At 36.2% G+C, this 13,950-nt stretch overlaps 1 protein-coding gene across 1 annotated transcript in view; it reads left to right on the top strand.

Moving 5' to 3' along the window:
* CHODL (chondrolectin) overlaps positions 1 to 11,573 on the top strand; it is a 28,854-nt gene extending 17,281 nt beyond the window's left edge. The window contains exons 2-7 of the mRNA XM_054388943.1: positions 737 to 1,049; positions 1,807 to 1,964; positions 5,263 to 5,310; positions 5,690 to 5,773; positions 7,354 to 7,456; positions 11,489 to 11,573. Of these exons, the coding sequence (XP_054244918.1) occupies positions 737 to 1,049; positions 1,807 to 1,964; positions 5,263 to 5,310; positions 5,690 to 5,773; positions 7,354 to 7,456; positions 11,489 to 11,573 (791 nt within the window). The remainder of the gene's footprint in view (positions 1 to 736; positions 1,050 to 1,806; positions 1,965 to 5,262; positions 5,311 to 5,689; positions 5,774 to 7,353; positions 7,457 to 11,488) is intronic.
* The last annotated feature ends 2,377 nt before the right edge of the window (positions 11,574 to 13,950 follow it).

Below are 13,950 nucleotides of genomic sequence, written 5' to 3' on the forward strand. Positions count from 1 at the left end.
AGTTAGAGTGTCTGAGGAGGTTTGTTTGGTTTTTTTTTCTTGTTTGTCTCTATTATGCTTTCATTTCAGGTTTATGTCTGTATTTTGTTACTTTTCTTAATATTTCTTCTTGCACTGGAAAAGTCATTGTAACCAGATATTCAGATAAAGGGGCATTCTCATTCCACGCACTTGAAAGTTGTACTTAGCATATTATAGCAAAGACAAGCTTCATAGATATCATTGTGAATACTGCTTCTTCAGGTTGGGTAGCAGAATCAGAAACCTGCTAGCTTCTTCTGCACTAAAATTAAGATTTTTTTTTCCAATTGTCTGATCAGATAGCTTTGATTACAAAATAGAAGTGGAGCTGGTCCATTAGCATGAAACAGTTAAGAAAATACCCTTCAGATGAATCCTAGCTGTAACAGAGGGGCCTGATGGTACAGTCATTAAAGCAGAGAATATTTTCCTAGAAGTTAGTGGGAGACTACAGTATCTTGGTGAGTTTCACAGGCCTTGAGAAGAAAGCCATGGAAGATTCCCATGAACTCTATTTGCAATTTGAATTATAGCTAAGGTTTTCAGCAGGGTCAGTGTATCACCATGAGTGCTTTCACGTGGGGGCAGAATGTAGAAAAACACACTGTCCTTTTCCATCTATGAATGCATGCTGGGCTATATTTATTTGGATTTTTTTTTTCAATTGTGGTATTTATTACTATAGTCTAAACATTCTCATATTTCTATTTTTCAGGTCAAAAAGTGTGCTATGGTGACTTCAAGCATTCTTGTTATAAGTTAGCTTATTTCCAGGACTTGTCTAGACGTGTGGGCTTTCAGGAGGCCCGCCAAGCTTGTGAAATTGATGGTGGGGCTTTACTAAGCTTGGAAAGTGAAGCTGAGCAGCAACTAATAGAAAACATGTTGCAAAACCTCACAAAGTCAGGATCCGGGATTTCTGATGGTGATTTCTGGATTGGGTTGTGGAGAAGCGGTGATGGACTAGCCACCTCAAGTGCCTGCCCTGACCTCTACCAATGGGCTGATGGAAGTATTTCGCCATTCAGGTAAGTCCATAGAACTGCTTATTGAGGAGTTTTATGGAAAAATACAGAGTGAAATGTCCAACAAGTCAACTTTTCTAGAATGAAGCTTGAAGCCTTGCTGCCCCATGAAGTTAGTAGCATTCCTCCTTCTAGAGATAGAGGGGAGATGGCAGCCAGGGTTATGAACTTGAAACTCTAGAAGTGTGGTATAGTGTGGCTTCAGCCTACAGTTTTCTTTGCTCATCTCATGAGTTTGCAGTTTTGCATGTTTTTCTACCACGTGTAGCATCTTCAAGATGCGATGTGGAAGCAGGCAGACAAATTCTGCAAGACTCAGGTCACCTCAAATCAGGGAACCAGCCACCAAGTACATTAATGTCAGTGCAAATTATTCTGTTTCTACCATGTCTTTTGAAAAGCCTTTAATTTCCTGATTAAACAAAAGGCCAGACTAGCAGCAGCTCACAGGACTTGGGACAAAAGGATGAGTAGGAGTCAGATAGGCATGAAAACAGGTAGGGTGTTAGTAGTGTCAGCTGAGCAATAGGGTATTTGTTCTGCAAAGGTTCTTTGGTCAGAATTTTTTTATAAGATCCTGAGATGTGGAGTCCAGGCCCTAAACTTATTTCACAAAGGAGCTGTGGGAAATGCAGCATATATTTGCAGAGGATGGAGCCGCTGGAATTGACATGTCTTCACTGATGTAAACTCTTTTCTTTGGCATCCTGGTGAATCTTGCCTTCAAAATCTGAAAGCTTGTTTTTATGTGTTCTACTAGAAATTGGTATACAGATGAGCCTTCCTGTGGAAGTGAAGCCTGTGTTGTGATGTATCATCAACCAACTGCAAACCCTGGTCTGGGAGGGCCATACCTTTATCAGTGGAATGATGATAGATGCAATATGAAGCACAATTTTATCTGCAAGTATGGCCCAGGTAAGTAAAGCTAAAGCTGTATTTCAGAGGTGGGATGCTTTCTGAGAAAAACAAATATCCTGTTGTTTTGTGCAGGAATCGATGAACGTCTTGTGACCTGCAAGACTGATTCCTGTGGTGTGTGAGTGCCTAAGCTGATATTAACAGAGGATGCAATATATCAAAATTGGTGATAACTTAAATCAATCTGTATCCAGCAAGAATGTTCTCAAGGTTAGCTTCACTGTTGTGCATTCCCAGGTTTACTTCGATTTGACTCGTTCACCAGTTATTTTGTTCTCCACAAGGTGCTTTAAGTGGCCATTTTCTAATTCTCTTGTTTGCCATCAAGTAGGATGAACAAGGCATGCCTTGGCCCTACTGTAAAAATAGTTGTACTGTCCTTGTGGCTGTAGACCTATGGCATTTTATGCCACCTTATCTGTGATGGCTGTTTCAAAAAGTTTTGGCTTAAACAATGAAGGCCTATATAGCAGTAAGACAATTCTGCATTCATGCATATAGATTTGTAGATATGAAAAGCAGATGCACAGTAGTTCAGATGGTGACACCAAAAAACAGATCACAGAAATTTGGCTGTACTTCCAGATATGACATAGGTTCTGTATATGTCAGTAGAGGAAACATGGATTATAAACCAGGACTTTTTGCAAAAAGAGAAAAAACGTGGAAAATAAACTTTCAAGTTGAGCCCTGTAACAGATTCTGCTTTGGGTGGTACTTATGATAAATGAAATCCAAGTTTTTCAGCAGGATCTTGCAAATATTTTCAAACAATTTATGGTGTGTCAGCTTTTCCAAAACTAATGCATATGAAATCGTACTCCTAACAGCTATTTGACCTACCTGATTCTGCAGTTTCCTACCTACCTACCTTCTTGTTGCTCATGATCTAACAATAATCACACCCTTCCTAGATGTCTGTCTGTCTGTAGAGATCCAGGCTATTTTCTTCCTTCAGTTTTGGTGGCTAATAGCTTCCTCATGGTGTAATATTTCAATGGGGATATTAATAACAGTTAATATTGCAAGCAAATACTTGGAAGGCTTGATAGACCCACACATTTTAACCTCACCCCCAAAATCTGTTCCTGCTTCTAAAATTATTGGTGAATATCACTATTTTATGGTAGTTGGTTATCATCTGGGTCACATAGGCTGTTCAAGGATCTATTACATACAATTTTATCACTTTTACAACAGATCATGATGTTTTTGAAATAAGAGAACAAAATAGCAATGTTTTAAATAGTTAAAATAATATTTTTATGTCAGAAAATGCAGGCTTGATTAAAAGGACTCAGTTTCAAGTATATTTCATATCTTTAAAATCAAATTCAATTGAAATAATTATTCTGTAATAGTGAACTACTTTCCATTCTAGTTGAGGTGTGATAAATAATTGCTTTTTCCTATTGCTTTCACCATCTTAAAAAAGGCTAAGTATTCTGGATTGTGAGAAAACAAAGTGATAACAGTAACAATGAAAATGAATTTATATTTCTTTCATTGTGTAGAAATAGATTATTAGCATATAGGGAAGTGTATAATAAGGCAAATGACATATAGGTATATTGTTGTTAGGACTGACATTGTTATGCAGCTAAATACGGCACCACTGAATTGCAGCTATTTATTTTTTCAAGCTGCTGGAATTGTGCTCTTTAGGAAAACAGGCTATTCTCCAGAAATGTGTTTTTCTGTCACATAGAGCAGTAGATGCATAAATGTATATAAATAGGTATATGCATTTCTGTCACTGCCTGAAGAAAGTACCAATGTTAGACAGAAGATTACATTTTCTATCTAAAATCTAATGAGACTTACAAATGACCTTCCCCCACCCCCGCAAATTGCTGCAATATATTCAACATCAGCTGTTTGTATTTGCAGTGCAAAATGTATCCATTTTACCAGGAGTATTAAAGTGCCACATGCATATTGAATTTCACTTTGTTATCTGAGTATATTGTTTTTCATAACTTTTCTGTCTGTTTTGAATATATGGTGTATGATACCAGTCATAGGCCAAAACACAGGAGTTGTAGGTGACCATGAAGAAGTTGCACCTAATTTTATCAGTAGTAAGTTCAGGGCAGTGCTCATTAGGCAGGCAGGTTAGTTCAAGCAGCAGCTACATTCCTGGTTAGCCACTTTCACTTTTCTAAGCCCTTTTCATAGTACCTCCCTTGACAGCGTTTACTGTTGCAATGTGCAGTCTGGCTTTAGATCATATTGATCATTCAGTGATCTTAAATTTAATTATAGGTTGGTAATTGCAACCACATTTAGTTCCTGTCCAGCTCCTGTAACTTTGGTTATGCAATCAAATTAAAAATACACCTCCTCTTATGCTGTCTGGAGCTAACAACTCAGTTCTTTGTGGTATTTTGATGACTATCTATGGCCAAACATAGCCGTTTTTTGCCAGAGAAGAAGAAATAATTACCTTTGTTCTCGTAGGCTTTATTTCCTTCATTTCTCCCAGCTTTTTGTGTTTGTCAGGACACCTGGAACTGCAGGCTAATGGCACTATTATGTTAATACAATTTTATGATAAAGGAATGTAATTCAAGTAATCACACAGATTATGCTGTTATGCCCAATGTGAGGTAATTAATTCTGTAATCTTTGCAATGTTTTAGAAGTAACAATAGCCAGAGGTAAACAATACATCGCAAATCCATGAAATGATTCTCCAGTTTCTGATGCATTAAAAGAAATACGATGCTATCATTCCTCTTTCAGTTATTTCACCTCCTTGTGGGATGTACTAGAAGCCAGTGCCCATGAATTGTATTTCAGAGTTGCCTATAGCAAAACCAAACTATGTGAAGTTGGCATCTAACCTCATAAACTTGTGCTGGTTTGTTTTGCTTCATAGGAAAGATTCTGTAAGCGTTATTTTGAAAATGTGAATAAGGTTTATGTATCAATTGAGAATACTTCTTTGTTTAAATTGGTTTAGATTCATCCACACAAATAAAACTTTGAATATGATAGGAGAAATTAAGGGATTCAGTGATTTAGCCAATAATTTAGCAGAGACCACCAAGAAGTAGAACTAGAATAAACTATAGCCCTTTTCTAAGGAGCAAAACATATGAACTAGAAGTGATTTGATACCAGCTTGCAAATAGTCTTTTGTAAGAAGGTTAAATACTGAAGAATTTAGGAATTATTGTTTTGGAGTGTGTATCTATTTCTGTGATACTGCATGCAAAATAATGAAAACATCTGTTTTATTACACAAATCTTTCATTCTTCAACAATTCATTTTCAAATATTGATTTACCAGATAATGTCCTAGAAAAAGAATTAGGAGCCAGAGCGGAGCCAGATTACGGTAAGAAATTTTGAAATGTTAAATTGAGTTGCAATGGTAAATACATAATTATAAGGATAACTTACAAGAACTTCCAAAATTGCTCAGGTTTATCACACAGGATTTAGAACTGAAACACAGGAAAAATGAATCCTTTAGAAAGCAATAGCTACAAATACATGACTATTGTTCAGAATAGCACTCATAAATTTTATTCCAGATGTAATCCAAATTTTGCAATAACATCTTGTTTACGTGTTTATATCCAGCATTTTAATCAAACTTGAAAATGCTCATTTCTGTAATATAAATTAAGATGTAATTACTATTAATTTATTTTAAAATTTAACAGCCACAGTTTTACTCAACATTTTGCTAATATATCTGATACAATTTTCAGACATTTTACCAACAGTGCCGGCAGGAAATCCTTATGACACAAGCAAACCAGAAGATCAATATCATATTATTGCTACTGAAACAGGTAATGTGTTCGTATGAATGTAGTGTTCTGGTAAAAGTATTAACAGTGGTCTCAGTTAAAATAATCTTTAACAATTTCCGTCATTGTCATTGGGAGGAAGTAGTCTGTCTCCTCAGGAAGTGCCTTGCAAGCATATACTTTTGAATAATATTTCAGAAGTTTTAGTCACTCCTGTTTGTAGCTGTGGAAAACAAATTATTTCCATGTCTTCCCAAACTTTCATCCAAACTTACAGTTTAGCATTCTGTGAAATCTGCACCATTGTCTCTGACCCTGGCAAGTCAAGATGCAAGATTTTACTGCTGTGAAATTGCTGTGGAGCATCTCCTAGGCTGTAGTAACCAGTGCCTTGCCTTTCTTCATCTCCTCCACACATCTTCCCCAACACATGTAACAAACACATGGGCATATATTATCCTTTATATTTGATCCCAAGGCTCACAAAAAAAGAATCAAATTAATCTTTTCTAACAGCACATTAATTTTTCAGTTCTCTACAGAATAAGATGAATTTTTCAGTTACCTACATAACAAGAACTGTACTATTGCTCCCCCAGGTACTCCCTTTTAAGGAACACCACATTCTAAGGGGAGTTAATGTGCTTTGCAGAAAATTCTAGTAGAAATGGCACTTGATGTTTTGAAAATGGATGCCTACTGCCTAGGAGCTTGCTGTAATGCCCCAGCTACTTCATTTACAATTTATGTCCTAAACAGAGTCCTGAGGTTCATGAAGAGTTGTACCATGGCCTCAAATCAAGGAAACAAACGTCTGTATGATTTCACAGGATTCCATTGTGGGATTATGGAAAACTGGTGCTCCATTTTCACACTGATGAGCTGGATTTGAGCTAGTTTCCTAACTGATGTTCTTCTTGTTTCTAACTCCAGAGAAGTGAATATACCTTTCTGTTTGAAATCAATAATACTACTTATGTAAACCATGCAAAGACTCTCTGTTCAAAACTCATAAGTAAACCCAACCTGAACATTCACATTTATTCTTGGTAGTGAAAGTATGTTAAATACACGTTGTTATAAAACACGGGCATATAGTTACCAAAAAAAACATCAAACTCTTCTGGAAGCTCTAGACTCCTCCTATATTGCAGGCGGGTAATAGTCCCAGCTTGTACCATTTCCCTTTCCTTTTGTTCACAGACCTGCAGGGGAGCAGCTCTAGCTCTCTCTTGATTAGTCAAGGAGAGTGTGCATTTTTTGTTTTAAGGGGAATGAGGAGATAGGAATATAGTTCCTCTTGTGGTCCTGCATGGGTGGGAATCCAAAATGCAAGGAGAAGTGAATAAGCAGGTTATGTGGACTGTAAAAATTATGGGCTGTGAAATATGCTCTGTTAAGATACTTATATTTTCAATGCAAAATTGAAATTCTTGCACTGATGATAGATAATGCTAGAATTGAAGTTCTCAAGATATGTTTTCCATAATCTTCCTATAGAAGGAATGTATAAATGTTCTGTTCTGTAATTAATGTATTTCTGATTTTTGCTCCAGATTTTTACTCTCACATTTAAGAGTATTTCAACAAGGGAGACACTGATGAGAACTTTTGTCTTATAGGTATAATTCCGAATCTAATCTATGTCATAATACCTACTATACCACTACTGCTGTTGATACTGGTGGCTTTTGGGACATGTTGCTTCCAGATGCTTCATAAAAGGTAAAATATACTAATCCATAATGGTCTTGTAATACAGAATTCATATTTCCATTGGCAAGCTATTCATACTAAAAGACTGCTTACATTTGTCCCTAAATATGCAAATAAACTTTTTTTCATCTATTAAAATTCAAGTAGTTTACAGCTGTTACAGCTTAATATTCACCTTCAGGCTTTTCCACAACATGCTGAAATAGTTCAGGCCTCAAAGTATATAACCACTAGGACTTGAACAGTTTTTGGAGATATCTTTGCTGACTGTTTGATAGGCTGAGTCACCATCAACACTTTTACTTTGCCTCTTCTATCATTATTAGCACTTATACAGCATCTGGGCTATGGGAAATAATAGGGGGATCCTCAGTGATAGAGGGTAAACTCAAGGACTCACCTCACTTTCTGACCCAAAGTCTAGTTTGTTCCAAGGATAAACCTAAGGGGCCATCAGCTGTTTAATTTTGTTTCAGTTTAGACACCATAAAAGCAAAATGTGGGCCACTGGAGTAGATGAATTGAAAACAAAAAGCAAAAAACATGGGTTTAAGCCACACACCAGTGCAACTCCTTTGTACATCATGTGTCTGCCAGAGAAGACACATTAACTAAATAATTCATGTGTACATAGGTGTAGTATCAAACAAATGAAGTATTATGCAAGTAGGAAACATTGCAGCCAATGAAACAGGACATGTTTAGATCCATGCCTTCAAATTATTTGGACTTCTTATCTTTCTCAAAAGATGACATACCATATGTTTTCTTTTCCCATAAACTAATCTTTCTGCAACTTTCAAGGATGTTTTTCATGTTGCAGGGTTTTTTTTTTCAGAAAGTGCTCTCAAGTTAAGGTAATCCAGAAAAGTGTAACTGAAATATCTTTTATGGAAAAACGCTGCTTTGGTAAAATAACGAGTAATAAACAGATTCATAAGATGTTGCTCTTCTTGAAGAGCAGGAATAGTAGTAAGGAAGAAGAGATCACTGTTTTGAGAAATTAGAAAAAAAAAATCTCCTCCTTACTTTTAGTCTTTACTTTTTTGTTTGTTTGTTTAGCATTTTCTGCAAATAGCTAAATACCTTATTTAAAGTGCAAAACCACTCCAAATATCACATATAAATATATCACTACAAGTGAGTGGTGATGTTCACAGCTCTCCTTAGTAGTGTGTCTCATTGAAATAATCATGAGCAAATTATGGGGTCTCCATCATAAACTAGATTGTGTCCTTAGTTTATGCACTTTCCTAAAAAGAAAAGGAAAATGTACACTTTCCAACATGTCTTGTGACAAGCAAATTCCTGCTTGTTAAAGGTTGCATCTGAATCTCAGTACTACAGCTACAGAAGGGTGGAAACTCAAAGAGAAAAAAGAGTAATAAAGGAATTATATAACTGTTATTTTTATACATATAAGTAATCTAAATCTGGAACCCTTATTACAATGGACTTGGATTTCTTGGTAAGTATGATGTACTTGTTCAGACCTTTTCTGGCAGCTCTTTCTCTTCCCAGTAAAGGTTCAGCTCTAAAATACTCCTGGGAAAACAATGAGAAATTCATGGCCCACTGAAATCAATAGAAGCAGTAGTGTTGACTTCAGTGGGCTTTGATCAGGCCTTTGATGCTGTATCAGCTCACTCAGAAGTAGTTAATCTGAAATTCCAAGACTTCAAAATTACATGACACAGATATGCAAATTTGACTTGGAAGACTGTACTTTTTTTTTTTTTCTAGTGTATTAAATGATACAAAAATCAGGGAAGCAAAACAGATTTTCTTTTTTTTTTTTTTGTAATGTTCATTTTGGGTTGCACCAAAAATTTAATTACAGAAAATAAATTTTTCTTTAAAATTCATGGAAGTCAAAAGAGGATATTGTGGCACAAAAAATGAAGCATTTTTTATCTGTTGAAATAGAGCTTTGTTTTTAAAAAATGTTTGCCCACTTGTTTTCAGTTATATCTCCACATATGACCTACCTCGTGAATCATTTTGGTTCACCACAAGTGCGCATTCTTCGACAAAATGCACATCAAAAAAAGAGGCAACCACTTGGATTGGTCAGCTGGACACTGTAGAGCTTTAGGAAAGGGATTCTGTCCTGCTGGGGAAGGAGGGATCCCCAACTTTCCAAATGAACCTGATTTCTCATTCTTTTTTAGGCTTCCACAACATGGTGACCTTTCTTCTGAAAGCCACAATCCATGGCCAACCAGGACATGTCTAGCTTGAAAGGTCATGACTAATTTTGCCTGACATTGGGCTCTTAAAGGGTAGTAATAAGGCAAACCAAAACATCTTCCCTCTAGCTAGTAGAAATGATCAGCTCATTCATGCTTAGATGCTCTCCCTTTCATTTCTTCCAGGGAAGCAAGGAGAAACTGCTTCAAAGACCCATCTCCATTATCATCTGAATGCCTTGCAGAAAGTTTAAATTCCAACCTGGTATATTTCTGAGTTTCTATAATTTCATTTGATGGTCAAAACAGCGATATGCTCAAGCTTTTTTGTATTTTTCTTACCTTTCTTACTAAAACCTGTTTCCTGAACCAGATCTATAGCTGATGAAAATCAGCATAGGTTCACTGAAGATAAACTGATTTTATACAGCTAAAGTTCTGATCCAAGGTATTTAGAAATTGTTCCTGCTGTGTGGCAGGGATTCTCCATTAAAAGCATTTAATCATTAATTTACAAAATATGCTTGATTTTGCTGTATTATTCTATAGTGAAGTAGTGAATCAGTTTCTTAAAGAAAGAAGTTCTGAAACTGCTTGATTCATAGCAAATGATTTGTTTATATCATTGTGGCCTGATCTAAAGTCCACTGAAACCAATGAGAAACCAATAAGAAATTACTCCAATGGGCTCAAGTACATAATGCATTACTTTGTAGGACTTCAGAGGTAAGTCTGGAGGGATTTAAAACTACTGTACTATCCAGGTCCCTCAAAGTGCATTTTAAATCAGCTCAGAGTTATTTACACATACACACCAGGGAAAGGGTAAAACTGAATGTGTAAGACTATTGGGATCTTGACTCTCAGGTTTCCAGTCTACAGAATTGTGTGGAGCTACCTCTCCTCCTCTGATTTTACTTAATTGGAGAAAAATAAAAAATCAGCATGAAATATTCGGGCCAGAGACTAAAACATTTTGATTGAAATACAGCTGCAATGCTTCATGAAGTGCCTCTTCTATTCAGCAGAATGCTGTTCACTGTCATCTGCATCATTCTTTAAGAGAGAGAGGGTGGTGTATCATGGCAAAGCAGAGATGCTAGCCGTGTGGAAAGACTGGCCTCAACATATATGGTACTTCAGGGCTCTCTGTAAAGATTAGAGTGAACAATTTTGCAGTACTGCAGGGCTTTTGGAACCAGTTTTATCTTTTTTATTTAAAAATAAAATAAAATTTTTAAAAACCCATAAAAACTACTATTGACTATGAAAAGTAGGCCTAAGGAAGCTTTCTACTAGTCATTCATTGCTAGAGTCTGATTCATGCACCATTAATTCATTAGAAGTTAGGTCAATCCCTGATGGGAAGAGGCTTTCTGGTGTACCAGTGCACACCAGCATTGGTTAGTGTACTGTGATCACAGGGGTGCAGCTCCAGGATATGCATGGGCAGGGTTGTGGTAGCTCCCCCTGGGGTGGGTTAAGCACATTGGACATGGTGTGCTCCCGTCCCCACTATGTTCCCCTAGACAAGGGAAATGCCCAGCCTCCTACCACCCAATGTCCACACCCATCTCGAAAAGGCCACTCCTTATGAGTAGGTATGATTGAATGTGAACTGAAAATTAAAATAAAAAACATGAGCCAGGTCAGTTCAGTTCCTGGGAGAAGCGCTGCTAAGCTTTGGTAAGAATTGCTTCCCAAGACCCACCACTGCAGCAGAACCTATGCTGTCAAAGCAACAAAGATGGCCTTCAAATAGGGGATGGAATACCCAGGTTTGATTACAAACCTGAATTGGGACTGCAAAGGAACACAAGCACTGAAAATAGTTTATATTTTTATTTTTCAGTAAAGGAAGAACAAAAACCAGTCCAAACCAGTCTACACTATGGATTTCAAAAACGCCTAGGAAGGACAGTAGCATGGAGGTATAATGATTTACTGACTGAAAAGAAAGGAAAAAATAACATTTTGCAGTCAGGCTGTATTATAATGTCGTCAAAGAACATGAGCTTGGAATGGCTTGAAAATGCAAAGGATCTGCAAGAATGAACTGTAAGCTCCCCCTTGAGGCAAATGTTCAGATCATTTTTATATAATGTTTGATTATTAATTCGGTAACAAAATGTGCCATGCTAAATAAAGGGTATGTGTTTATTTTGCTAAGAGATGTAAGTTAGCTAGTTGTGAGCAATGAAATGAAGAAAGCATTTGAAATTTTTATGGGGAAATATCTACAATGTATAGCAGTTTTAAGACTGTTTGTAGTTAAACCCTCTTTGTTTCCTTTAGTCTATCGTGCATTGTAACCTAGTTGATGTACTGTAAATGGAATTGACAATTTTACAGTGTAACTATTTATCTTTGCATAAATGTTTTATACAAAACATTTGTTTAGTATTTATTTGCACACAACAGGGTTTTTGATCCTCAGACACACAAACTATTTTATTAAATATTAACATGGCTACTGGCAGAGTTAGCCGTCATGTTGTGAAATTCTGATATGGCAAAATCCAAGGATTCATAAAACTCATTTATGTCATAAAAACAATCCACTTTGCCAAGGAATAACTGTAACTTTTTGACATACTAGTCCAAGGTCAACACAAATGACTTGGCAAGTGACACATAATTAATGATGAGTCCTTTGAAGGCAGCTATTAGTTGTTATTTAAGTAAAATATATTTACTTTTTCCGTGAAAAAAATCACAATAGGCAAGAGTTTAAAATTACTTAAAATGTTAAGGATAATTTAAATGTAGCTAATAGGAATAATGTACTGGCAGATCAAATAGAAGATGAATAGCTCTTGGAAGTTGCACTAATGGGTTCCCAACATTACTCAGACTATTAGCTGGTAAAGTGTTAATTGTGTTAATCAATAGATTTAGAGGTAACTCAAATGCATTTAAAGGTCTTATTTTAGAGTTATCGTTAACATCATTAAAGTCCATTCTCTTTTGTTCTGTAAGAGCTTCACCATAAGAAATGTTTTACTAGTCATTAGGAGCAGGTCTTGGTGTGGTAGCAATAGCACTCTGGCTGATTTGCTGGTGACAGGTGCTGTAGCAGAAAGTTAAAGGTTTTTGCTGCAGTGGCAGTGAGAGGTCAAGAGCATGAATTCAAGGCAGTTGGTTTTACTTTAATACAGATTAAAGACTACCAGTGGGGGGAAGGTGGGGAGAGACAGAAGCAAAACCTATACTGTACTAGCTGTTGTTAACCACAGCTTTGAGTTTAGAGGCAAAGGTGTATCAATTTTTCTGAGTAAGGAAAAAGCATTTAAAAATTGAATACCACTAATGCTAATTATACAGTGCTATTGTTGAAGCATTCTTGGAACCATCTTAAAGTTGCTCTTATGCCATATTTTTTACTTCCTCTTTGAAGAGTCCTCTTTCTGTAGTTCAGGTTAAATATTGCTATTCCTACTTAAACTATTCAGTATTTTTTCTAGTCAGTCACAACTTCTTTCTTTGCTTAAACCCTTACTTCAATATCCTTTGTAGTGTTTTTAAAAAGCAAATGCTATGATTCTATATGATCACAAAAACCAGAACTGTTTTTCTTCTGACTTAAGTATTGCCTAACTCAATCAAGGGCAAGATATTCCTCTGTTGTTGGAACAGTTGTGGTCACAAGAATGTAGTTCTTTTTTATGGTCTTGAAGAATTAACTCCCTTTAACTTAATCTAAGGATTAACTATTTCTTCATACTTTGTGCTTCCAAAGGAAATGTAAAGTTTGATAAAATTATTAATGCAGCAGAAGTATTTCCATGCAGCATTTAGGAGATTGCATATGCCTTCAGATGTGTCTTATGGAGTGAAGGTGATTGCTTGGGCGAGCAATGGACGAGTCTTTAACTCTGCATGAATGAAGAATGGGAAGTGGCATACAATGTTTTTATTAGAATGTATTCAGATTCTATAAGGTAAATATGAAATAGTGATTACTGGGAAAACATATTTCCATATCATGTCACATCACCTGCTTAGGAGATGGAAATAGTTTCTCTCTCTGTATTTCCTTAGCTTGGGGTCTTATTCCTAGATGTTAGGTAAAATCTTAAGAAATCTAAGAATAATATCTATAAGACCGGTAAGAGTGCACGGATTCAATTTTATAGTCTTATGGCTCCCACCTTTAAACAGGTGATCCTTTTCCATGCAAAACATACAAATCACACACACAAATTCTTTCATCTTTATTTCCCTTATTTCCACACACAAAAGGGAGATAGGAGTAAGGGGGAAGAGAGAACATGTAGAAATTAGACTTGCAGAGAGAATATGTAGAAATTAGAC

The sequence above is a fragment of the Indicator indicator genome, chromosome 1, assembly GCF_027791375.1.
Source record: "Indicator indicator isolate 239-I01 chromosome 1, UM_Iind_1.1, whole genome shotgun sequence".
In the NCBI taxonomy this organism is placed as follows: Eukaryota; Metazoa; Chordata; class Aves; order Piciformes; family Indicatoridae; genus Indicator; species Indicator indicator.